The sequence below is a fragment of the Triturus cristatus genome, chromosome 4_1 (genome assembly GCF_964204655.1).
Source record: "Triturus cristatus chromosome 4_1, aTriCri1.1, whole genome shotgun sequence".
Taxonomy (NCBI): Eukaryota; Metazoa; Chordata; class Amphibia; order Caudata; family Salamandridae; genus Triturus; species Triturus cristatus.
The window spans coordinates 855,618,270-855,643,366 of NC_140585.1; the positions used below are offsets into that span (position 1 = coordinate 855,618,270).

The following is a 25,097-nucleotide window of genomic DNA, read 5'->3' on the forward strand; positions in this document are numbered from 1 at the left end:
CTGTTTAACCTTGACGAACTGTTGGCATTTTTGCCTCCGTTTTTAGTTTGCATAGTTAATAGTGGGTTATTTGGGTTCCTTTTTTTTGGGGGGGGGGGCCTTTCCTGCACCAATAGTCGATGGACACGCTCTATGGCGCCCGACTCATCCCCTCCCAATTGCCGGAATCCGCGTAGTAGCGAGACTACATCACAATGGGTTCTCACTAGCACTTACCCCTGGCCTCGCATACACTATAGCTCCTATTTCTATTCAGAGGTACCATAGGCAGGGATTTGAAAATCAGCAGCCTCAATGTTAGGGTCCTTAATCACCCGGTGAAGCGTGCGGCGCTCCTCTCCCTTCTCGAGAATTCGGAGGGTGATATATGCCTCCTTCAGGAAACACACCTGCTATCTAGAGATACGGCACGAATGTGGTCTCAGCGCTTCCCTAGCCAATTCTGGTTGTTAGGCCCTTCCAAGGCAAATGGAGTTGCCATACTTCTAGGAGCAAGATTCAAGGGCAGGGTAATTGCAACCTCACTAGAGGTGAAGGACCACATGTTGGCGATTAGAGTGCAATGGGGATCCTCCTATTTTACACTCGCCACCATATACGCTCCAAACACTCACCAAGAACCATTTATCATAAAGGCACTCTCTGATATTCTCTCTTCACCCGACTCCGCAATCCTGGTAGGCGGGGACTTCAACCTGGTAATGGACACTGTCCTAGATAGATCTGGGGCGCGCTCCGGGCAGACTGGAGCATTCTCAGTGGAAAGCAAACGCTGGCTAGCGGATAATGGGTTATGTTGAGTGCTTGTGTCATGTCACCAAAGTGTTGATTGGTTTCCCTGCGACCTTCCTGCACAGCAGTTGTGAGCTGTTTGATGCTGTCACTAATTTCTCCCATGTTCCTTACAAAAGATGAAGCATGTGTTTGCATTGCAGGCGCTGTACCCTCAACATTAAGTTCTCCAGCCCACTGAAAGACGTTGAACTGTCGCCTTCCTCAGCTCTTATTTGTGCACCTGCCCTGCGCCTCCTGATGCGGACATTCCGACGTTGCACTTGGACACGTGGTCTTCATGTGGGTGCCTTCCCAGACTGTGCTGTTGGAGGGTCAGGTTGGCTCTCCTCTTCTATTTCTAGTGCAGGCAATGGTGCCACTGTGATCCTGTGTCTTGTGGGTGCAGGTGTTGTGGGAGGTGGTGGCACTGTGATGTCTTCTCCTGACTGTGGCTGAGTCTCCAAGGGGGCATGGCCTTCACTGTCATCTGGCTCCTGCGCAGGTGCATCTGTGATGTTAAACAGTGCAATTTCAGTTTGCCTATTTAGACATGTATTTCATCTTGTACATAGTGTTGTTAAATAAAGTTATTTATCAATACACTGTGGGTTGATATTAAACTTGCTGGTCACAATTGATTGCACCTATGCTGGTTTGCTACCCACTTGCCTTTCCAATTGGAGTTGCTGACAACTCTTCCCATAATGCATTTGTGTGTTACAAGTAAAATATGGTCTGGAGTACTATTCGCTACACTAAGCCGGATCTGACTTACGGAGTATGTTTTGTAATTCTAGCAAGGTATGGTCATTTGCATACATCTTACCTTAAGAAGTATTGGGTGGTGCAGAGGAATCGATCAACGTCACTCCAACAACAGCCTCAGGCTGAAGGGTGAAATCCACCAGGTCCTCTAAGGATGTGGGGGCTGTTTGTGTGGATGGTCCTACTCCAGTCTTTTTTGCATCAGCTAGTTTTGCAACAACCCTTTCCTTGGCCCGGCTCCGCAGGTCATACCACCGCTTGCGCAGATCCGGAATGGGGTGCTGTGTGACCCCCACTGCGCTGATTTTGGATTGTATTCCCAGCCATATTTTTCTTTTTTCTGACTCTGGGACCTGCAGTGACTGTTTGCCAAAAAGTTTTTCATGGCTCTTCACCACTTCCTCTATGAGGATTTCCAACTCCTTTTCACTGAACTTCAGCTTTCTTTTGCGCTGCTTCTGGGGGGTCCCTGATGCCATGCTGGATAATTGCACAGGTTCAGCAGTCCCAACAGGGTTCCTGGTGCTGTGCTCCAGCAGCCTGCCTCCTCCTCACTCTCAGTACACAGGTAACAGCATGGGATGGCTCGCTTCCTGATTGTGAGGTCATCATGCTGCATCGGATTCGCTATTAGCGATTCTCTAATAGCGGATTCGCAAAAAATGTGAATCACATTTTTGAATTCGCTAATAGCGATTGCGAATTATACAGAATCGCAAAACAATGTGCATTTTTTGATGCATTGACATTTGCAATTAACAAATATCAATTCGGTAATAACCTCTATTTGGGAATCACAAAATTAAGTTTTGATGCATATGCCCCATAGTGCACATCCATTGATTTCTATGGACTAAACTTGCTTAATCTTTTAAAAGTGATATTTTGACTTGTGTATTTGGGATTTTTGTCGTTTTGGTCTAGTTTTATCCAGATAAATATTGACTATTTTTCTAAACTTGTGTGGACTCCTTTTGTAATGTTTTCACTGTTATTGTGTGTATGTACAAATGCTTTACATATTGCCTCCGAGATCAGCTTGACTGCTCGTGCCAAGCTACCAAGGGGTTGAGCGGGGGTTATGTTAGCTGTGTGAGTCCCTTACCCAGACTTGTGTGGGGGTCCCTACCTACTTGGAAAGGGTGCAAACCATGGCCAACTAGAGACCCCATTTCTAACAGTTACCATTACATAAAATGTTGGTAATTGAACAATCAGCCGGAGGTGGGTGAAATCCTGAATCTTCCATTGTGTCACATATAGAAACCTCCGAATGTGCTGTATTATCTGAGCAGCCTAATGATGTGGAGGCCACAGTCCAAGGGTCTGAGTTGGGGATGTGGGACATGAAGGCACTCGATGCCAGTCAGGTGGGGCAGAAAAGGGAGCTGGCAGACTGCGAGAAAACCTAATTTCGGTAAATGTGGCTAAAACACACAAGATCGGTGTAGGTGGACAAGTGGGATGAGAATGTGGGTCTCCTGGTGACACGTTTACAGTCATTCATGAGAACACACCCTCATGCAATGCTCTTTATCTTTTTGTTGTGCTGCAAGATGTTTGTATGGCGCCCTTTCAAAACGTAGCAATTTATTGCTAATTTCTGTGAAAATGTTGTAAAATGCATTACGTAGCGCAAGGATTACCACCCTGGGAAAGATGCCAAGAAAATGATGATATGTTAAATGCCCCCACTGAACCCTCAAGGCCACCTCAGTCGATTTATTTAAAGCACTGATGCAGACCATTAATACTCCCAAGTGCAGAGGCGCAACTAGAGCCACATTTCGGGGGGGGGGGGGGGAGGGGGGGGGGCTAAGAAAAAATTTCGGGGGGGGGGGCTGAATCTTTTAAGCCATAGGCAGAGTGGAGCTGCAGGGGCTCTTAGAAGGGGTGAAACAACAGCGAGGCCTCATTAACATGCAAATGGTCGTTTAAAGACCTGTGAAGTGCTCGGGTGCGGCTGTGTTGCGCGCCGGGAAGCTCACTCATCCCGGGCTGCCACACACGAGGGGGGGGGGGGGGGGGGGGGCTGAAGCCCTGTGAGTCCAATGGGTGTTGCGCGCCTGCCCAAGTGCAACCACGGGATTCAGTTCAGTGACATAACTTGACTGCGTAACGAAAGTTTAAGGGGCCCCCTGCAACGTACACGGAGGGGGCCGGCTCCGGATTTTATCCGGAGCGCTCAGGCCCGAGTACTGTGCTGAGGGGGCCCCCTGCAGCTCGGGGCCCACCTTCAGAATGTGGTGAGCGGCAAAGCTCTGTATCCCACAGATATTCATATCTACCGTAATGTTCTGTTTTGTACCACTTTTCTCTTGTAACGTAACTAGCTCTATTGTACAGCGCTCTGACACCTTCGAGTAATGTCCGCGCTTTATAAAAATGCACTAAATAAAAACAATGAATGGGAGCTCTTGAGGGGTGGCGGGTGAGATCGTCCCCCCTGCCCCAACCACCCAGCCACTGCCGCGCAGGGCATGTATGGGCTGCGTGACGCCCCCGACTGAGTTGCAATGTATCCTCCATAAGAAAAACTGTTCAGTTATTCTATTGCTAGCATTTAAGCAAACCCATTTTATTAGGGTCGTGCAATCAGGCAAACTACTTACATTTCAATGGCATCGGCCAGCAGGGGGCGCAAGTGAAGCAAGAAGAACGTGTTCTGACTACTGCCTGGCCGCCCATCATTGATATCTCTTGTGAATTTTTTCGTAGAAGCACCCCAAACCTCCATGTACAATTATTTATATAAAATGTATTTTTATTTGGATAATTGAACCAGGAGTGACGCAACGTTATACAACCTGACTCCCTTTGGCAAGAATGGCTGAAAGGATGACGTAAGCCCCTCCATCCGTTTGCAATCTAATGTTTCTAGGAGCCTCGGGCAAACAGATAACATGACGGGACTGCGGAAGGTGAAGTGGGGGCAGGGGGTTGGGGGGCAGGGAAATACAGTTTCTGAGCTTAAGCAGCAGGTAGCACTGTTTAGAAGGTTTGACAGCAGTCATTTTACTCGCCCTCAGAAGGGTGAGTTCGCCGAACAGTTGCGGCTAACATGTTTAACTCACCGTGCCACCCTGATAACTAAAACACGTTCTTTATTTCGTTACGGTGTAAAAGTATGTTTGCGGTAAAATGTACAAAAAACCTGGGGGCATATTATCAAGGACGGCGTTAAAATTATCGCCGATTTAGCGGCAGAAAACTGCTGCTAAAGCGGCGATAGCGGCCTTGATAATATACCCTTGTGAATTCCCATAGAAGCCCATGTTCTGGTGTGAACATGGGCTTCTATGGGAATTCTCCAGGGCATATTATCAAGCCCATTATCGCCGCTTTAGCGGCAGTTTTCTGCCGCTAAACCGGCGGTAACTTTAACGCCGTCCTTGATAATATGCCCCCAGGTTGTTACTTTTAATGCGAAATAGTCATTGCATAGCACACACGAGTGAAACAGATACTATTAAAAACAGTAACACGTACAACTATTATATCAAAGAATGAAAAATAGGTAGGACACATTTTACAAAGGCCGAGAGGAGTAGACTCGCAGTGATGGAACAATCCTCACCTGTACTACAAAAATCTAAATCTTGGCTAAAACAAATACAAGATTTTAGCCACAACTAAGGGGTTAAAGCAAACGATAAATAAGCAGCGTGGACTAACCTGTAATAATACTAATATTAATCCGCTCAGGGTGGAATTTGCACATAAAAGTATTTAATTTGATTGGAGAGCAAGTAAGTGAGAATATGAAAAGGTCCCCCGAAGGCGAAGTTCTACTAATAACATTACACTTAAATACGTAAGCGTAGCGTGTTGCTGGCGGTAAGGCTCGGGGTTCGCCTTTGATCAGGCCTGGTCCCGCCTCTGGAGGGGAGCCGGGGCGCTGAGTGACAGCCTGCACAGACGGAGAATGGAATGCGCAGGCCCGGACCCCACGCGCACAGCCACGGTGGGGATGTGCGCCCATTCACATACGCTCCAGGGCGGTGGGGTCAACCAGGGCCTGTGTGTTCTAAAAAAACAGGACCCGCCCCCTCTCGGTTTCTCCCCAAGCCCCTCCATCCTCATGGTGAGATTGGGCGCTAATCTTGCCTCTAGTCACATTCAAATGCCATTTCTACAACCCGCTGTTACAACCAGCAGTCCTGGGGGGTGGGAGGGGAGGTTCCCACACAATGCAAAGTCTGAGCTGGGGCCGGTCCGGCACGCATTTGAATAGCATATAGCTGACTTGTGCTTTCTGCTCTTGCAGCCTCTTTGAAGGGTGTCCGCTTCTAGCAATGTTACCAATGAGCCAGGGATGCTAATTATCAGCGAATCAGTTCCTGAAATGTGCATGTAAAGCAAATAAGAATTCCTCAGCGTTCAGCCCACATCGGTTGCAACGAAATAATTAAAGCAATCTGTGTGTATTTGCACTAGGAGAAGGGTCCTCTGTGGGCTTGTATCTTGCACATACATTTTGGGAGTACCTTGTGTGAGTGCACCCTGTGACTGAATCAGCATCCCACCAGGCGGTAGACGGTCACTGGGAACACATAAGGCAAGATGGACTGGGAAGAGTCACGTGAGTATTATTATTATTGGCTCCTTGTAAGGAATTTGTAGTAAGTCACACGGTACTCCCTGAATTTTAGAGCATCTAAAGACGTCACCCGTGACTCTGAATTTATCCATTATCTGGATATGGGAGAATCGAATTTTGGTCCAAGGAAGCTCATTCATAGTCTTTCGTCGATCTCTGGTCGCCCCCATCTCAGTCCCGATGAAGACCCACCTAGATGCACAGAGTAATCAAGCAACATTTGAGAGTTGAAACGTCGACAATGTCTGTGCCTGTAATGATTCTCCATTCACTGGGCCAATTATGGACAGATACATCGGGCCCTATAAATAAAAGAGACTATAATTTGATATATGGGACAGGCTTTTGTTAAAGGATTTCAATTTGTTTTTTGGCCTTCTTTTTGCGTTTGTGTTTAATTTTAATATTGTCTTTCTGTATGAACACCTTCACACTTCCACACTGTTGAAGCACCTATGTTTCTATTAAGTTAAACTGGGTTTTTCTAAAAAAACATGCTATTTAATTAGCCTCACTGACCTATGTGGTTTTGATTGCTGGCTCTTTCTCGCATAAAGAAATTAAATTGCGTAGTATATAAGTAACAATAATTTCTCAAACAACAGAATCATTTGTTTATACATTGTATGTTGTTTGGGGGGCAGGCACAGGGGTTCCTGGAGGAGGCGGGGCACACGTGGGTAGGGTCAATAACATCCCAGCACCAGAACTGAAGGTGGGAGCGGGCAGTGTAAAGATGCTTACGCCATTACATGGTGCTCAGCCAGGGGCTGTAGGGGAGGGCATGTTCTCCACGCAGGCTGTAATTGCCACTGCCATTGCTTTTCGAGCCCTTCCGAGCCATTATGTGACTTTAGAGGGTTTTGTCATGTGCATTTCTGAAGGTTCACTTAGCCTTCCACATGCCCACGAAAGACAAACAAGAAAATAAGTAAATACCAGTCTTTCTGACACTCTGCCCCTGGTTAATCCTCCTGCCACCGAATCCCTTTACGATTACAAGAAGGCCTTCATTCTAAATGGATTGAATGTAAAGTATTTGCAGCTCATCATTGCTATATCCACCAGGGATACCCTCTATACAATAGGGTAAACACAATAAAACGACTATTAACTTAAAATACAATTATACCCACTTAATTAACAATTGGCAAAAAGAGAAAAAATGCTTAAATTAAAAAAAGGACATTCTATGCCCCCAGGAAAAGAAAGTCTAGTCTTTCCCCGGGGGTATTCGTTCACCACACAGGACATGGTTAGGTATAGGTAGTTAGAGGGGAAGGGGCAAGTTAAAGTGATGTGCATATAAGGCTCCGCAGAGGCCTAATCGGCCTCTTCCGAAACCTGTGCATCACCAGGTTAGGGGGGTTTCGGAAGGGAAAGTTTACAGTTGTACACCCACCCACCCTACATTATGAAAAGGTCAACGGAGTGGTTTTTTTTTGGGTTGTGAAAGTCTGTTCACGCCAATATTAGGACGGGTTGCATAGTGTAGTAGTAGGCGGGCAGAACTTTTGGGATGAAAGGTCACATCCTGGCCCTTACACACCTCAGGGGAGGAAGAACAGTGCGAAGAAGGAAAAGCCGGGGACGGTACCTTGTCGGGAAAGAATGGAATGAGAAAAGATGGTTGGGGTTTCAAAGCTGCTATGAGATGTGATTGGGCGAGTGAAGTTGCTTTTTTTTTTAGATCTTAAGTTATAAGTTGCTGTTAACAGTTAATAAAGTTATATTTATGCAACCATGTCCTAATAAATTTGGCCTTTTACACTATTTCAAGGGTCATGGATTGTTTATTTTTGCACGATAACATACATGCAGCCAACATCATGCATTATTTCTTTGTCCCATTCCTTCTTCCTCTCATTGTGGAGGCGTCTCCCTGGTACGTCAACAGGTCCAGCACCTCCTCTCATGTCAACCACAGCCCAAGTCTGGCAAAGGTCATGGGACTCCACCAAACATACACTGCAGCCCATGCTTCGTACTCAGCTATCTGCAGACACACAAATGAAGAGAGGGTCACAGGTAGAGGGTAGGTGTACTTACACCTAGGGCACACGTTGGAGGTACTATATTCACAGAGAGAACGCCGTCTACCCAAGTATTTCAGTGGTGCCCAAGAAGTTGGGCCCCACTGAAATATGCTAAAAATATGGCCATATTCAGCAGCACCTGCACTTGGCTGCTTTCCTTCCAGCAATGTGCAGGGCAAGAAGACATAGTTATTTTAAATTACAACTGGACCCAAAACAAATGTCGTAGTTAAGGGGCCATCAACCGCCTTGGGCACGAGTATCCTAGCTGGGAGCTATCTGGAGCCTCACACCTCTATGCAACAGCAGTGGAGGGGAAACAAAGACATGCAGCTTGTTCTTACTTCTCAAATACTTAAGAAAGGAAGCTTTTCACTTTGTTCAGTCCCTGTAAATGAGATCGGCATGCACTGTAAGAATGTCGGATGTGTTGGTCTGTCCAGGATTTACACAAATGATAATTTAAAAACCACTATTCCGTATTATTTATGTTATAGTGATACTCATCCCAATGCAGGGTGTCAGAGCACTTTACATCACATGTACAAATTACATGACAAAAAATCATATGTGAGTAAATCAATGTATAGGATATGATAAAACAGTGAGGGTTACAAGGTGTAGGAGTCTCACGTCCTTCATAAATCACAGTGCTGTATTAGAAGCAGTATCATTTATGAACTGCAAGTAACAAAAGAATCTCTGTGTTAAAAGCAGTAAGCCACTTACCTATCTACACAAAAAAATCTGTCATCAGCATGTTACGTGTGTCGTGCAGAAGACGTATTAACCCTCAATGCTACTTTAATTCTAAACTGGGTCTAGACAAGTGTGTTAGCCTCCAGAGCTATTTTACTATTATCAATATTCCCTGAGATTTACTGGGCACACAAAGATCTCTGCAGCAGGAGCATTAAACCCATAAGATATTTTCAAATGCAGACTTTGCACTCAATTAAGCAGAAGAGATTTATTGCCACATTTCTCTTTGTTGGCAATTTCTTTGTGGTAGTTTAAAAAAAAAAATTATAAATTGAGGCCCAGATTATTATACGTTGGAGTTGCTTCACCTTTTTGGCACAACCCCAACGCAAAATCTCATATTGTAGATATTGTAATGCGCTCAAATGTACTCAAATTAGACCTGGTAAACATATGTGTAAGGTCTTAAGATCTGATGTCACTTCTTGCAATATCACTTCCTGTGAGGTCATGGGTTGTAATGCCACTTTCTTTGATACCACGTGCAATGTCCAGCACCGTGATGGCATGTGGCATGTGCCATGATGTCACATGCATAGTGCCTAACTTGGTCAGTCCTCTTACTTCTGTTTTTTAGGAACGTCGCTCTGTACACACCTATTGGTGGGAAAATGTTGAATTGAATTTGAACAAGAGATTTGACATTTTTAGACTTATCTGTGGAGAAAACAGAATTTTAGACTCGGAGGAATGGAATTATTCGTAAATAATTTAAGCATGTACGTGTACGTATCAGAACACTATGGTACCCTAGAATTATGTCATATATGCGCGCAAGCATCACCACACATACTGCACAAAAGACATGAAGCAGCCTTGTAGAAACAAAATTACTATTTCAAGATGGATGGAAATCTTGGCAAGGGAAATAATATTTTTTTTAAATGTGTGCAAAAGTAAATTTTGTAAATGGAAAACCCAGCCGTAAATTCTAGCCGCGTAGCCCTCCAAATGTTTTTTTAAATAGCATTTTTGTAAAGAATGAAAAGACGGCAGCAGGAGGGGTGAGGAAGAAATGTAGGAGCAGGCGGGATAGAGATGTCAATGTGAGAGTAACACCAGGAAGTAGGGGAATGGGATGGGGGTCAGCAGAGAACCAGGAGGCATGTAGGGAGGATCAAAATTACTTTTCATATTAAGATTGATTCTTGAAAAAAATGAATATTTTGGGTTAAGTGGGAAAACAGAAGTAATTCGATACCTAGGAATACCTAGGAATTCAGATAGCACACTTGGAAAAAATGGCATACATTGAACATGATTAGACTGATAAAGGTCTCTGGAAGTCAGTTGCATTTTGTAATACATTACTGCTGACGATTGCAGACACTGTTTCATTGGCTATGATGTTGGTACTACCTAAGTAGGTACCTATTCTAGTGTAGTATGCACCAACGCTTGGCATCACTATTTAAGAAATTGGATAGTATACTGTCTCATCTGATCTTGAACGGAAATCCTAATCGGTTTGTCTTAATTTGATGATGATACATGATGAGGGTGGTATCCAATTGCCTGACCTGGAAACTTATTACCTAGATGTGCAGCTGAGTTTTATGTAAACATATATGAATACAGCAGACAATACTGAAAGAGAGTTGCTACAGGGATTAGGATTATTGGAGAACCATGTGAACAGTTTGTTGATCAAGGGAATGGGAGATGATAATTCAAATATTTGGTGCGACTGGGGAAACAAATCTTGAAGGAGAATTTGAGATAATGCAAGACCCTGTTCCCATAAACATTGTGGGAATTGCGGTGATCACTCCTACTCTTCACTCAATCAGCCAGAGACATGGCAAAGTCTCAGTGGAAATCAGATGGATGTAGGGATAGGGAAGACTTATATACAAATGATGACCTGATATCTTAATAAGAGGCGAAAACGGCCAACCAAGTAGGACTGAGTAATTTTTTGCAATATAGTAAATTCACAAGGGACATATGGAGAATTTGTTGAGCTATAATTGCAATTATAGTTCAACAAATGTCCAACGGGCTGATTATGAACCTATATAGGGCAGTAATAGAAAATATCCAAAATAAATATTACAGCTGTATCTGAAATGGGATCAAGAATATGGGGAGGAAATCCTACCTAGAAGGTGTGAAAAACATTAAAAGAAAATAATCAGAAAACACCAGGCAACAGTTAAAATCGAAAACAATCCATACATTGATGAAAATGTCATTTCGTCTCCATTAACAGATTCACCCATTGTGTACTCTACATCAACCTCAACTTGCAAATATGTAGCTAGGCAGGCTCTGGGACCTAGGCCCACGGATTGCTGATTGATAGGTCACAGGTGGGAAGGTGTGTAGCTGTCAGGCAAACTCTTGATCAGTCCCACAGATGGGCACAGCAACATTACAATGGTCAGGGGAGATTGCCTCAATAAAGCAAACATGGCTGGAATGGGTATACTCACTCCTAAAAAAACACGATAAAGTCAGATGCCACATGAGTTAGGAACACATAACCAATCAGGACCAAGCACATGGAGTGGTCACAGGCTCTCCACGCTCCGCATGCCGGACATCTGGATGCATTCACCACTGGCCACACTGTGTCTACGCAAGGTCGAGACCCACCTATAGTCACCATTGACCATTAATATATTAGTCTTTTTTATTACCTATTGTATTTTGTATTTAAGAAGGACACCAATCCAATGTAAATGGAGACAGCTCTCAGACCTAGTGCCTGTAACTGTTCTCCCTGCTGAACTGTTTAATTTAACAAACTGTTCATGTTTTGCCAAACACCTCTTGTCTTCTGTTTTTTAAGAAATTCTACTTTGAGCAACATTTTGGCAAGCCAGCCAGGAGGATTGGGACCTTGTACCCGACTGCAGCCGATGGAAGGTGATCCCGCCCCGATGGATTTATGTTTGCGCAAAAATAAAGGTGGTCAGAGACTACAATTGATTGGAAGTTCTGCTGAATCCCTGGAGCGGAGGTCCATCTTCAAGCAGTCGTCACAGAGGGTAAGAGACTACATCCGAAACTAAAACATAGTCTAAAGCAATTGGCGTATGGCAAACTAGGCAGAAGCGTAAAAAGATAACCCAAGCGCCCCGACCCTGACAGTGTCTGGCATATTACCTATTTTATGGGTCCTAACTGTATCACTTACAAAGCAGCCTCAGAGGTGTTCCTGTGGAATTCACCTTTGTTCGATAGCTTACGCTAGCTAAGTTGAATATAGTGTATAATAAGTATAACCCTTGATAACTCCTACTAAGCTGTTTTTTGTGGCACAGCTATCCTGATTGGACGAAGTTGACACCTCAGTCTCCTAGGCTTTTTAGATTAACGATTTCCCAGTGCTAAAGTGGTTTCTTAACACCCATATTATCTGGAAGGAGTGTGGGATGTGCCTCCAGCTTGACCCTGGGCATTAGAGTGGAATTTGTTTAAGGAAACTTGGATCTGGAAACTGTCCATAACTCGTGTGTTTTCAAGAGGGGCCAGTGATTCCAGAGTTATTACTAAATGGTTTCTATGATTAGCACCTTTGTCTAGGAGCCTATAGTGGCAGACTATCCAGTTCACTTAGGAATGTATTCCACGCTAATCTTCTCTTGCTAGAGGATAATATGTAATGAACATACACTTTTTTTTTACACAGTAATTTTTTTCTGTCAACCATAATTGAAATGTTTTCTTGTATGTGATGATATTCCATTGTTTGTCTTTGAAAACTGTATTGTGTGAAAATTTGAGATCGAGCAGATGCTAATCTAACATATTGCATAATCGCCTTGTGTTACAATATGCAGTCTTATCTTGTTTTATTGAAATGCTCGTTGAAACTGTTTGATGTAAAAATTGTAATAACTGAGCTCATAGTACATAATTTGTAAGAGTGTAAGATGCACAGTTTGCCCCTACTATTCAGCAAACAAAACTAGAAAACCATCAATTGAATTGTATTATACACATTAATAAAATTGCAGTGGATTCCCCACTAAAGCATATTGAGATTAACCCTGGGCGGGTAACTCCGCTCTGCCAGCGGAGTTTGCGGGGATTTGCCTACTCCGCGGTACGTGGCGAACACGGCCTAGGCAAAAACTCGGCCTCCGTGGCGGAGCGGAGTTAGCCGCTCGCTCCCTCCCTCCGTCATGCTCTTCTCGTCCTCTGTAATACAAAAACGCTACGCTCTACGTCTGACACGCGAACGCACGCGCATCAGACATAGAACGTAGTGTTTTTTTTTATTAGAGAAGACCCGAGGAGCAGAACGGGGAGCGGCTAGGCAGGGGAGACGGCATACAACAGGTAAGTGACTTTTTAAAACGTTTGTAAAGGACTTTGGGAGGAGGGAGGGGGCGTAGCTTGGCGTATTTCCACTGAGCTTTTTTAAAATTCCGTGGAAATATGCTCAGAGGCACAACGCCTGCAACCCCAGGGTTAATAGAGATTAGGTTCTCCAAACAGATAAAAAGACTTAATACGTTTTCCAAGAGTCCACAGGCTGGACAGAACATGCCAGCTAGGGGGTGGTGTAGCCATTCTTTTAAATAAAGGGGTACAAGTGCACTACAGAGTCACTGGCCTTGAAAGGATACGAATGTCTCTCTTTCTCAATTCTCTTATCTCCGAACTTCACCCTATCAGGCCTCTTAATCCTCCGCCCACCAGGTTCTTATGGGGAGTACTTAGAAGAACTGCCCGAAGTGTTGGCTAAAAAAAAGCCACATTACTATTCTGGGGGATCTAAACTTGCACTTGGAAAACAAGAGCCATTCAAGTAAAAAAAGACTTTTGTCAGAATTGGAAAGCATACGTCTGACCCAGCTAGTAACAACGGTCACACATGTCAAGGGACACACCCTGGATGTGGTAATTACTAATGACCCAGATATGAAAGTGGCCACACCAATATCGGTCCCATGGTCGGACAATCATTTTATCCCTATTGAGATATGGAAGCTAGGAAGGGAGGACAGGGAAGATTCCTCTATGGCAACAACAAGGAAAAGGTGCTGGACCAAGATCAATCATCTAGCATGGGGGGATGTCCTAACTAACATTTCCAATTCGGACACAGAAGAGCCAGGATCAGCCGAAGAGGGATACTCAAGATGGGAATCATGGATTACTCAATCCTTGGATCTTGTGTCCCCTAAGATTGTACTAAAGCCCACACCCAGAACTAGAGCAGAAGGATGGTTCAATTCCCAGCTACTAGAATTAAAGAAAAATGTAAAAGGCTTGAAAGGGAGTGGAGAAAAACGTACGATCCTCTACTCAAATTAGAGTATAAAAAAGCTATTTGAAACTATCATGATAATATTAAAATGAGTCAAGCTAAATTCTTCGAGGAAAAAAATCTATAGGGCTCAGAATTCCTCAAAGGAATGGTTCCAAGTAATTAAGACCTTGACTAATCCAAGTACTGAAACTGGGCCTACCGAAACCTCAGAGGAGAGGTGTAATGACCTGGCCACATACTTCCTCTCCAAAGTAACAGACATCTATAGTAGCTTTAACACTAAGGGAGACATTAAATCAGAGGGGGAAGAAGATTTGGAAATAGCTCCCCCACAATCGGTGATCACCAAATTCCCATCTATAGAACAGAAAGATAAAGAAGCTTTGATGGAGAAGGTGAAGGCCGGCTCACCTCTGGACCCAGCCCCCCCACAAATTCTCAGCACCCATCATTGCACCAAATCTAATGAGAGTTATGACTCAATCCCTAGAGCGAAGTCCCAGGGGCATGGAAACATGCAGTGATAAAGCCCCTGCTAAAAAAAGCCAATGCAGACAGAGGGCAATTGAGGAACTTTCGTCTGATCTCCCAGCTACCATTTGTAGGCAAGTTGCTAGAAAAACACGTCAACAGAAATCTGTCTGATTTTCTAGAGGTCAACCAGTGCCTACACCCAACTCAGATGGGTTTCAGAGCACAACACAGCACGGAATCTGCCCTGCTGGTAGTGGTAGAAGACTTGAGACAATCAGTAGACCAGTGAAAATCAGCAGTGCTGCTCTTGTTGGATTTGAGCGGCGCATTTGATATGGTGGACCATCAAATACTTCGCAGAAGGCTGTCAAATATTAGGATTCAGGGCATGGCACTCAAATGGCTGTCGTCATTCTTGAATGAAAGAACATTCCAAGTACCAGAAAATTCCACTCTCTCCAAAACCATGCTGCTGAAGTGCGGCGTTCCACAGGGATTAGCATTATGCCCAACCCTTTTTAATGTATACATGGAGCCCCTTGCCAAGATTGTGCAAGAATTTGACATATCTATGACCTCATATGCCGACAAAACGCAGCTGGTTATTTCATTGGACCCCAAAAATACCAGAGACGGGGAGAAAATGTCCTCTTGCTTGATAATTGTCAAAGAGTGGACGACAAGAAGCGGTCTAAAGTTGAATGGGGAGAAAACTGAGATATTATGTCTCAGAAATAAATCAATACCCAGGCCCATCATAGATTGGCCTGCTTGCCTAGGTAATCAACCTATACCTACAGAAATATTAAAAAGCCTAGGATTTTGGCTAGAATCTGACCTCTGCATGGCGACACAGGCCAAGATGGTTGCCGCAACCTGTTTTGGATTACTGAGAAGCATACTGGATAGGGTGCCAATACAGCTCAGGAAGACGGTGGTCACTTCTCGACTAGATTATGGAAATTGACTGTTCTTGGGGGCTCCTATATATGTCATGCGCAGATTGCAGGTAATACAGAATGCAGCCGCTAGTTTGCTCTGTAATGTTCCCACACGGGAATCAGTAAAAAGCACCTAGTGGACCTCCACTGGCTGCTGATAGAAGCAAGAATAACATTCAAAGTCTTGGTCATCACTCACAGAGCACGCCATAATAAAGGTCCGGAAAAAATCAGGAAGTTAACCCCTTCGACGCACATGACGGAGCGGTTCCGTCATGCACGTCGGTTGCGCTGTGCGCATGACGGAACCGCTCCGTCATGGCCCCGCCCGCGCACAGAACCTTCAGCGCGGCGCGGAAATCCGCGCCGCGCTGAAGGGGTTAATATCTCCATATATCCAAAATAGGTGGCTACGTTCTAGCACAGAGGAACTCCTAACATAAACAAAGGCCAGGAGGGAAAATTGGGGAGGAAGATCCTTCTCCCATCTGGCTCCCAAACTCTGGAACTCCCTGCCATTGGAATACAGACTGATAGACAGAGAGCTACAGTTTCGGAAGGAAATCAAGACTTAGCTGCTCAAGCAAGATCTCTAAGTCACCGACGACCTACTCAGTTTTTGACCTGCAGTGCTGGGAAGCCTCAGGGCAGCCATGTGCTCTACAAATCCCCTAATAATAATAATAATAATAATAATAATAATAATAATAATAATAAAGAGTGGCATTCACACACGAAGGCACAAACATTTCCCTGGCCTAAGGAAGGAACATTGAACACACCTAAACACATAAACAAACTAAATATGCAGGGCAGAAGAGAAACAAAAGGGAGTCAGTGTTAGAAGTGTAGGCTATTTTTGAAAAGGTTCACTCTGACAACCCCTCGATGCTGATATCGAGCAAGGCATCTGCACCTCCCCCACCATATGCAGAGATGGATATACTTACACCAGCTCCCCCATCACTAGGATATTCAATCCCAATTATAGCAAAAGCTGATGAGCCCCCCACCAAAAGAAGGTCAGTCAGGTCTAAGCCCTTGAAATTTAAAAGCAAGCGAGCCCAGACACCATTATCGCAACACACATTCCTAAGGAAGGTCCCCAAAAGCTCGACTTCCCGTCCACCATACTCGAGACATGACACCTCAAAGGCAGGTAAAATACACATTCCCACTGGATCAGGCAAGCATACATGTGTCAGGGAAGTTTGTGGTGGTTCTTAATAGCGACTCAACCAGCTCGGGAGATGAAGGTAACTCCAGTCCGCTGGGAATCAATGATGAGGGTGGGGCTACAGTGTTTGCCCAGGTAGACGAGGAGGAGAAATAATTTGAGGGTGAAGTCAGGCTAGTGATATCAACACATAGCTCTGCGCAAAAGGGACAGGCCAGATTGCGCAAGGGAGAAAGGCATGAATGGAGGCGAGAGAGAGAGAGAGGGCGCGCAACCAAGAGTTAGAACGGGAGTATAGGGTGGCACACTCTCTTCATGAGGAAAGCGAAGCCAGGTATAGAGCGCTGCACTGGGAAGAGTCGGAGGTCGATAAAAGACTACTAGCAGGGTTCAGAGCCACATCATTCAGTCGACATAGGAAAGGGACTGACCAAGAGATAAAGGAACAAGGCAGCCTAGTATTTACCTACCCGCGATGCAGGACAAAGAAAATGACATCAGTGCGTGCACACGAGGGAAACAGTGATGAAAACATGCATTGCTCCCCATGAGTGCACGACAAAGATAGGCAAACCCTGAGGGAGATAATAGCTAAGAGGGAAGACAGGACCTTTGTATTCCCATTTTACGAGCTATAAGCAGATTGGGCTGAGGAGAGGGACCAATATGACAGGTCTTGGCAGAGGGAAGGATCGTTTGAGCCAGAGAATATGGCAGTAGCGGAGGATTGAATCAGGCATGAAGGAGGAAACCCTAAGCGGGACTTCCTCTACATGCAGCAATGCCTCGTAAGAGGAGAACGCTATGTTGAGGAGAAACCCTCAGAGTCACCTACCATGAGACTGTGCCTGCTATTATAAAAGGGCATGACGTGGATTATATACGTGCCATGGTCCCAGATGGATAAAGAGGGGTTGAGGATAAAGTTACCGTCATTGCTGGACGGGTGGAGAAATTAATTACATGTTTTGAGAAAAACACTGCAGGAATCATTCTAGCGATCTCCTGGTCAGGACATTGCTTTTAAGGCATGCAGCTCCACTTTGAGTGTCTCCTCCCCCAGCGCCCAACGCTGTCCGCTGTTCGAGGCCCCTGTGCCCCGCTCTGATCCTCGCCGTTTAGCCTGCCTCCCTTACTGCTGCTCCCTGTGCTGCCTTTCTTTGCTAGTTGCATGATTTATCTTAATAATATTTGCCTCTTTTTCCTTTCCCTTTATTTCCCTTTTTTCTCCTTTGTGTTTCCTTTTCCCATGCCGCTGCTGCCCCCAAGGGCCCCTCCCACTTGTTCCCGCTCACACCCTCCCTCGACCCCTACTTAATGGCAGCCGCTGCGCGCCAAGGTTAGCAAGACCCCTGACCTCTTGGTCAGGACATTGCTCTCCAGGCACGCAGCTTCACTTTGAGTGCCTCCTCCCCTGGTGCCCACCGCTGTCCGCTGTTTGAGGCCCATGTGCCCCGCTCTGATCCTCACCATTCTACCTGTCCCACTTTCTACTGATCTCTGTGCTGCCTTTTTTTGCTAGTTGCCTCTTTTCTCTTTATTTTTATTTTTACTTGTATTTGCCTCTTTTTCCTTTCCCTCTATTTCCCTTTTTTCTCCTTTGTGTTTTATTTTCCCCCTCCTGTTATTGCCCCCACGGGCCCCGGCCACTCCCGTGTGTTCCCACTCCCTCCCTCCCCCGACCCCTACTTAATTTCGGCCACTGCGCGCCAAGGTTAGCAAGACCCCTGACCTCCTGGTCAGCATATTGCTCTCCCCGCACACAGCTTCACCTTGAGAGCCTTCTCCCCTGGCGCCCTTCACTATCCACTGTTAGAGGCCCATGTGCCCAGCTCTGATCCTTGCCATTCAGCCTGTCCCCCTTACTACTGCTCTCTGTGCTGCCTTTTTTTGCTAGTTGCCTCTTTTCTATTTATTTTCATTTTTACTTGTATTTGCCTCTTTTTCCTGTCCCTCTATTTCCCTTTTTCTCCTTTTCCCCACCACTGCTGCCCCCACAGTGCCTCCCCCTCCCGTGTGTTCCCGCTCCCACCCTCCCCCTGAACCCTACTTAATGGCAGCCACTGCACGCCAACGTGATCAAGACCCCTGACCTCCAGGCCAGGACATTGCTCTCCCGGCATGCAGCTCCACCTTGAGTGCCTCCTCCCACCGCTGTCCGCTGTTGGAAGCCCCTGTGCCCCAATCTGATCCTCACCGTTCAGCCTGTCCCCCTTACTGCTGCGCTCTGTGCTGCCTTTTTTTGCTAGTGGCCTTTTTTCTCGTTATTTTTACTTGTGTTTGCCTCTTTTTCCTTTCCCTCTATTTCCCTTTTTTCTCCTTTGCGTTTCCTTTTACCCCGCTGCTGCTGCCCCTGCGGCCCCTCCCACGTGAACCCGCTCCTGCCCTCCCACCGACCCCTCCCGTGTGTTCCCGCTACCGCCCTCCCCGACCCCTACCTAATGGCGGCCACTGCGCTGCCGGCATGCCAAAGACAAGCTTGTCTGCGACCCGACTGCCAAGAGTGCCAGGGACCCTGGTCCTCCTACCCACCAATGCTACAGCTCCTCGGGCCTCCACATACTCAACCCCGGCCAGGACAACAACTGCAGTCTCTCCTCACCGACCAACACCCACGGACCTTTCTCCTGCCACCATTGCCGTCGCTCCTTCACCCTCACCAAGACCCACCTCAACCCACCCGCCCTGACTCCACTGCACCCCAAAGCCTGCAATGCATCCTCCTTAACGTTCTTTCCCTTCACAGACACGCCACAGAAATCTGGGACCTCCTCAACAGCACCTCTCCCGACATCGCCTTCCTCACAGAAATCCGGATGCACCCCGCTTCAGGACCCAACATCGCCATCCCGGAAGGCCACAAGATCACCCGAAAGGACTGCCGCAGAGGAGGAATCGCCATCGCCCATGATTCCAACCTCTGACTGAGCACCCACACTGACGGGCCCACAGACCTAATGTAACTCCTCCAATTCAAGGTACAAACCAACCTGACCACCACCCTCCGAGGCACCCTCATTTACAGACCCCCCCCCCCCCGGACCCCGAACACCTTTGTCTGACGCCATCACCGATACCACACCTCAGCTGACTACACCTTGCTAGGAGACCTCAACTTCCACCTCGACAACTTCCAAGACCCCAACTCCACCTCCCTCCTGGACAATCTCCTCAGCATCGGACCAGAGCCCATGCACGCAGCAGGACACACCCTCGACCCCATCGTCCCAGCAGGAAACTCCATCGACTTCAGCCCTACCTCCGAAGTCCCTTGGATGGACCACCCGGCGTCCATTTCATCTTCAAATGAAACATCGCCCGCAAACGTCCTCACCAGCTCCCACACAGAAACTGGAACAAGACCACTGACAACCTTTTCACTGCCTCCCTCAGCACTCCGCTCCCACCGCCACAGATCACGACCCAACCACTGCCACCAGGACCCTACACAACTGGATCACTGACTGCCCCAACACCATCGCCCCCCTCAAGCCAACCTCCAAATCACATACCAAGAGAGTCAGCTGGTTCTCCACCAAACTCAGAGAGTCCAAACGAACATGCATATGCCTCAAAAAGTATGGAGGAACTCCAAGACCACGGCTGACCTCAACAACTTCAAAGCAGCCACCACCACCCACCACAAGCTCATCAGACACGCAAGGAAGAAAGCGCTCTAGGACAGAATCGCCGCCTACGCACACAACAGCAAGGAACTCATTGGCATCATCAAAGAATTCGCTCAACCCAACAGCGAGTCAACAGACATCCCACCTTCCCAAGACGTCTGCGACAGACTTAGCACATTCTTTCATCACAAAATCAAGAACATCTGACAACTTCAATGACCACCGACACACAGAACCGACACCCACCGCCCCCCTCATCACGCAACCGACACTCAACAGATGGACTACCCTCACCATCGAAGACACCCTGAAGACTATGAAGTCAACCCACTCCGGGGCCCCCATGGATCCCTGCCCCTGCCACATCTACTACAGAGCTGCAGACATCATCGCCCCAAGCTGCAAAGTATCATCAACCTCTCCTTTGAAGCTGCCTCCTTCCCCGATGACTAGAAACACGTCGAGATCAACCCGCTCCTGAGAAAATACTCGGTGGACCCACCGACCTCAAGAATTTTAGACCGATCTCCTTACTCCCATACCCAGCGAAAGTCATTGAAAAAGCCATTAACAGCCAACTCGCCGCCTCCATTAAAGAAAATGTCATCCTCGACCCCTCTCATTCAGGCTTCATGAAAAACCATTGCACCGTAAGCACCCTACTCGCCATGACAGAGGACAGACTGTAGCCCTCATCCTCCTGGACCTCTCTGCAGCGTTCGACACAGTCTCCCACCATAACCTAGCCCGCAGACTCCATGATGCAGGGATCCAGAACAAGACCCTCGACCGGATCTGCTCTTTCCTCCCTGGCAGAACGCAGCAGGTCAGACACCCCCTTTCTCTCTAATCCCACACCGACCACCTGCGGAATCCCCCAAGGATCCTCCATCAGCCCCACCTTGTTTAACATGTACATGGCTCGGCTCGCACCCATCGCCAGATCCCACGGACTCAACATTATATCGTTCGCAGATGACACCCAACGCATCCTCTCCCTTTCCAACGAACCCAACACCTCCAAATACAACTTTCAAGAAAGAATGGAAGCAGTCGCCAAGTGGATGAAGAACAGCTGCCTACAACTAAACAAGGACAAAACCGAAGTCCTCATCATGGGCCTACATCCTGAAGCCTGGAACGACACCTGGTGGCCCCCCAGCCTTTGAGAACCCACCCTCCCCCACCGACCACGCACGCAACCTCGGAATCATCTTAGACTCCGAACTCAAAATGGACCGCCAAATCAACGCTGTGACCTCCTCCTGCTTCCACATCCTCCGCCTCCTACGAAAGACCTTCAACTGGATTCCCCTCAAACACAGGAAGTCCATTACCCAAGCCCTCGTCAGCAGCAGACTGGACTACGGCAACACACAATACACTGGGATCAACAAGAACCTCACCTGCAAACTCCAGAACACCGCCGTCAGACTAGCCCTCAACCTACAGTGTCAATGCCACATCACCCAACACCTGCAGACCCTACACTGGCTCTCCGTTGAGGAAAGAATCACCTTCAAGCTTCTCACCCACGCCCACAAAGCCCTTCACAATGCCCGACCCGCCTACCTGAACCACTGACTCATGTTCCATTCACCCTAAAAATCCCTCCGTTCAGCCCAACTCTCCTTGGCTACGGTGCCACGCATCAAGAAGTGAAGAACAGGAGGCCGCTCCTTTTTCCTCCTCTCGGCCTGAGCATGGTAGTCCCTCCCCTCCACCTCCGACAGACTCCTACACTCTCCAAGTTCACGAAGGACCTCAAGACCTGGCTCTTCGACAAATCACCATGAACATCAGAGGAAAGCATTACCGATTTCCTGAATAGGATGAGTGAAAGATGGGGACAAGAATCCAGACAGCCATGAACCAATACGACCCCACAAGTCACATTTTTCTACAATATTTTTAAGAAAGGGTTACCAATTGAGATACAGAGTGGGCTGGACTGCGTAGATGGTTTAGATACCAAACCCTGGTGGGAGATACAAGTCCATATACTCCACTAGCATAAGAAAGGGCAAGAAAAGGATAGAGAGAAGCAGGAGCAGGCCCAAAGAGACACAGCAAAACGATTTTAACATACCTTGAAAAATACTGCTCTCGAGGGGGCAGCGATGGCCACAACCGTGCAGATGGCACAAGTCACAATGAGGGCTCCACCGCAAAACTTCACAGGATTCCAAACAAGCAGTCCAGGAGCACGACCAGGTAGTGGAGATCAGGAAGGCTGGGTGCAACCAGACCCTAGAAAGTGTTACTATTGCCATAGGCAAGGTTACTTGGTAGAGAGGCGCTGGATAAAGGCATACCATGAGCAGCAAAAGCAACAGAGGTTAGTGAGCCAGGGCCACCCACCACAAAACCCTAAGAACATCTCTTGTCAGTATCACCCATAGAGTAATCAGAACGTGCCATATGCTCAGTTGCAGGGAGGCCCACGGTTGCAACACAACCGCAGCAGGGATCAAGCAATTTGACGAGCATGTGGCAGCAGCAGACAGACAGAGAACCCAATGCTAAATGACCCGGGGCCACAACCCCAGCAGGGAGGGGTGACAGTGTGGGGAGGTAGCACCCTCACACAATCACAGAGCCAAAGTAACAGTAAAATAGGACCCCACAGTAAATAAAGACAGGAAAGAATAATTATACCAACGACTTAACCCCCAGTAGTTCACCTCCGATTGTAAAGACAAACCGCATTCTTTTGCCCCCTTTTTTGGAACAGAAAAGACTACAGACAGCATTGGGGATTCAAAAATGCTTTACCTGCTTCTAGAAAATTCATGGTTGGTGTGGGCTGTGTTGTACAGGTGTTCACACTAGGTTCGGCATTGACAGTGAGTCCGTGGAAGCACAGAATAATCAGGTCGCCTAAAGCGCCTACTGAAACTAGGCCCCACTCTGCTGCTGATCCCCCAGGGCGGGGTTTATCAACCACACCCCAGTAGCAGGGCAGTCTGACTAAGGGGTGGGAAAGAAAACTATTTTAAAAAGCAAAAACACAGGTCCCGCAGCCAAAGTATTGTAGGACGCAGTCCAATTACCAAGTAAAAAGGTCCCCATTTTCGAGCAAACTCCACAGCCCCACCCCTGCACGCAAGAGTCAATACGCCTAGAGGCCTCGGTGTGGGTTGACCAGACGTCTCAGATTTGCCTGGACAGTCCCATTTTTGGTCATCTGTCACAGAAGATTTCCAAGTTTTTGGGGAATTTTCCGCATTTTTAAGGATTATAAGCCCATAGTTAGTCTATGTGTGGAAATGTGCCTTTTAATGAGCACACCGGTGCAGGGGTCACCCTTCTCTGTCCACGGGTCTTTAGACCAACAAAATAGAGATTGGCACTGAAGCTGGAATTCAAATAACAAGTTTATTCATCAATCATGGGTGGGACTACGTTCACACAGCACTTTCAAGTCACAGAACACAGGCCTTATATACAGCTTTTTCTGCACTGGTAAGCATGTGGATACAAATAGAAGGTACAGGCCTACACAGGAATAGTTACCGACAAACATGGGCAGATGGGAAATCACTTAGTCAGCAAAGTGGGAGCGGGAGCAGGTGGCTTATGGCAGCAGTAAGAGATTGACAGTTGAGTCTGAGACCAGGTGTTCTGGCAGCTACAAACTCTTAGCATGCATATTGCTTTTAGCTGAGTCAGGCAGTCAACTAAAATAGACAGCACAGGCAGGGAAAAAGATGAGCTGCAGAGGATGGGAGAGTTACAAAGCCAACAAAATGGATGCCACAACGAAGATGGTTTCAGCTTATGCTAACGGAAATTATTTCAGATTTCCACAGACGACCCTTTTAGCATATGCTGAAGACATCTTCTTATACTTTTGAAGGAATACGAAAAATATCACTGACATCGATCTGCATCATTTAATTAATTTCTTGATCACTTGCTAGTCGGGCATTTACATTCATAACATTCTGTTTAGTCGGTATACACGAGGTGCAAGTAGAAACACAAAGGGAACAAAGCATTGGGCCACATTGAGTACATAGGCAACAAGTAAAAAGAATAGCAAAAATTGTGCATAGGACTGACAATAATTTCCAGCCCCATACAGTAAACATGTTCTATAGCCATCCAGTCAAGGGTCCATGTCCCTGAATCCTGGTGGATTTCAGTGGCTATTTTGTGCATCTTGGAAATTGCATCAAAAACAGAAGGGGCGTGGTCAGGGATGTAAATGCAGCAGCTACTCCTGATGATGCGATATGCTCCACCACGGTCAGCCAGGATGACATCAAGCACCATCCTAATTTGGAGCATCAAAATTCTCGCAATTTGTAGTTCTTCTGTGATATTTCCAAGTGCCATTGCTGTCTGATTGGTTACAGCCTCTACAACACGTGTCAAGTGTTGGATCTTTCTGCTGTTTAAGGCCGCACCAACAAAGAAGAATAGTCCCAAATTAAAGTCAATATACTGCTGTAGTGCAGTATCAGTTTGATCCACCTCATCATTGTTTATTGTCCTCTTGAATCGACTCTTAGAAATGTCATTCTACAGTTTATAGTCTTTATGGTAGGATGCAGGTGCCAAAAACACAGGTGGAAGCAAAAAGGGTACATAACAGATGCCGGACCAACCAATAGGTAGATGATAATAACCTATACTTCCGCAAATGAAATAGGTGTTGTGTGAGCACAAAAACTGCTATTGTTCATTCCAGTAATATTTAACACTAA

General features: G+C 46.5%; 1 protein-coding gene and 1 long non-coding RNA gene across 2 annotated transcripts in view; one reads left to right on the plus strand and one right to left on the minus strand.

The window, feature by feature from the left end:
- Positions 1 to 1,601: 1,601 nt before the first annotated feature.
- Positions 1,602 to 2,018, minus strand: LOC146855657 (myb-related transcription factor, partner of profilin-like). The gene has a single exon (XM_085651169.1). It carries the CDS (start codon positions 2,016 to 2,018, stop codon positions 1,602 to 1,604), a length of 417 nt encoding a protein of 138 aa, XP_085507295.1.
- Positions 2,019 to 5,627: 3,609 nt separating this feature from the next.
- Positions 5,628 to 25,097, plus strand: part of LOC146855658 (uncharacterized) — a 34,701-nt gene continuing 15,231 nt past the window's right edge. The window contains exons 1-2 of the long non-coding RNA XR_014980863.1: positions 5,628 to 6,121; positions 11,732 to 11,930. This is a non-coding gene — a long non-coding RNA (uncharacterized LOC146855658). The remainder of the gene's footprint in view (positions 6,122 to 11,731; positions 11,931 to 25,097) is intronic.

What these genes read in the sequence shown, in the direction of transcription:
- LOC146855657 (XM_085651169.1), bottom strand. Translation starts at nt 2,018, where the DNA reads ATGGCATCAGGGACCCCCCAGAAGCAGCGCAAAAGAAAGCTGAAGTTC.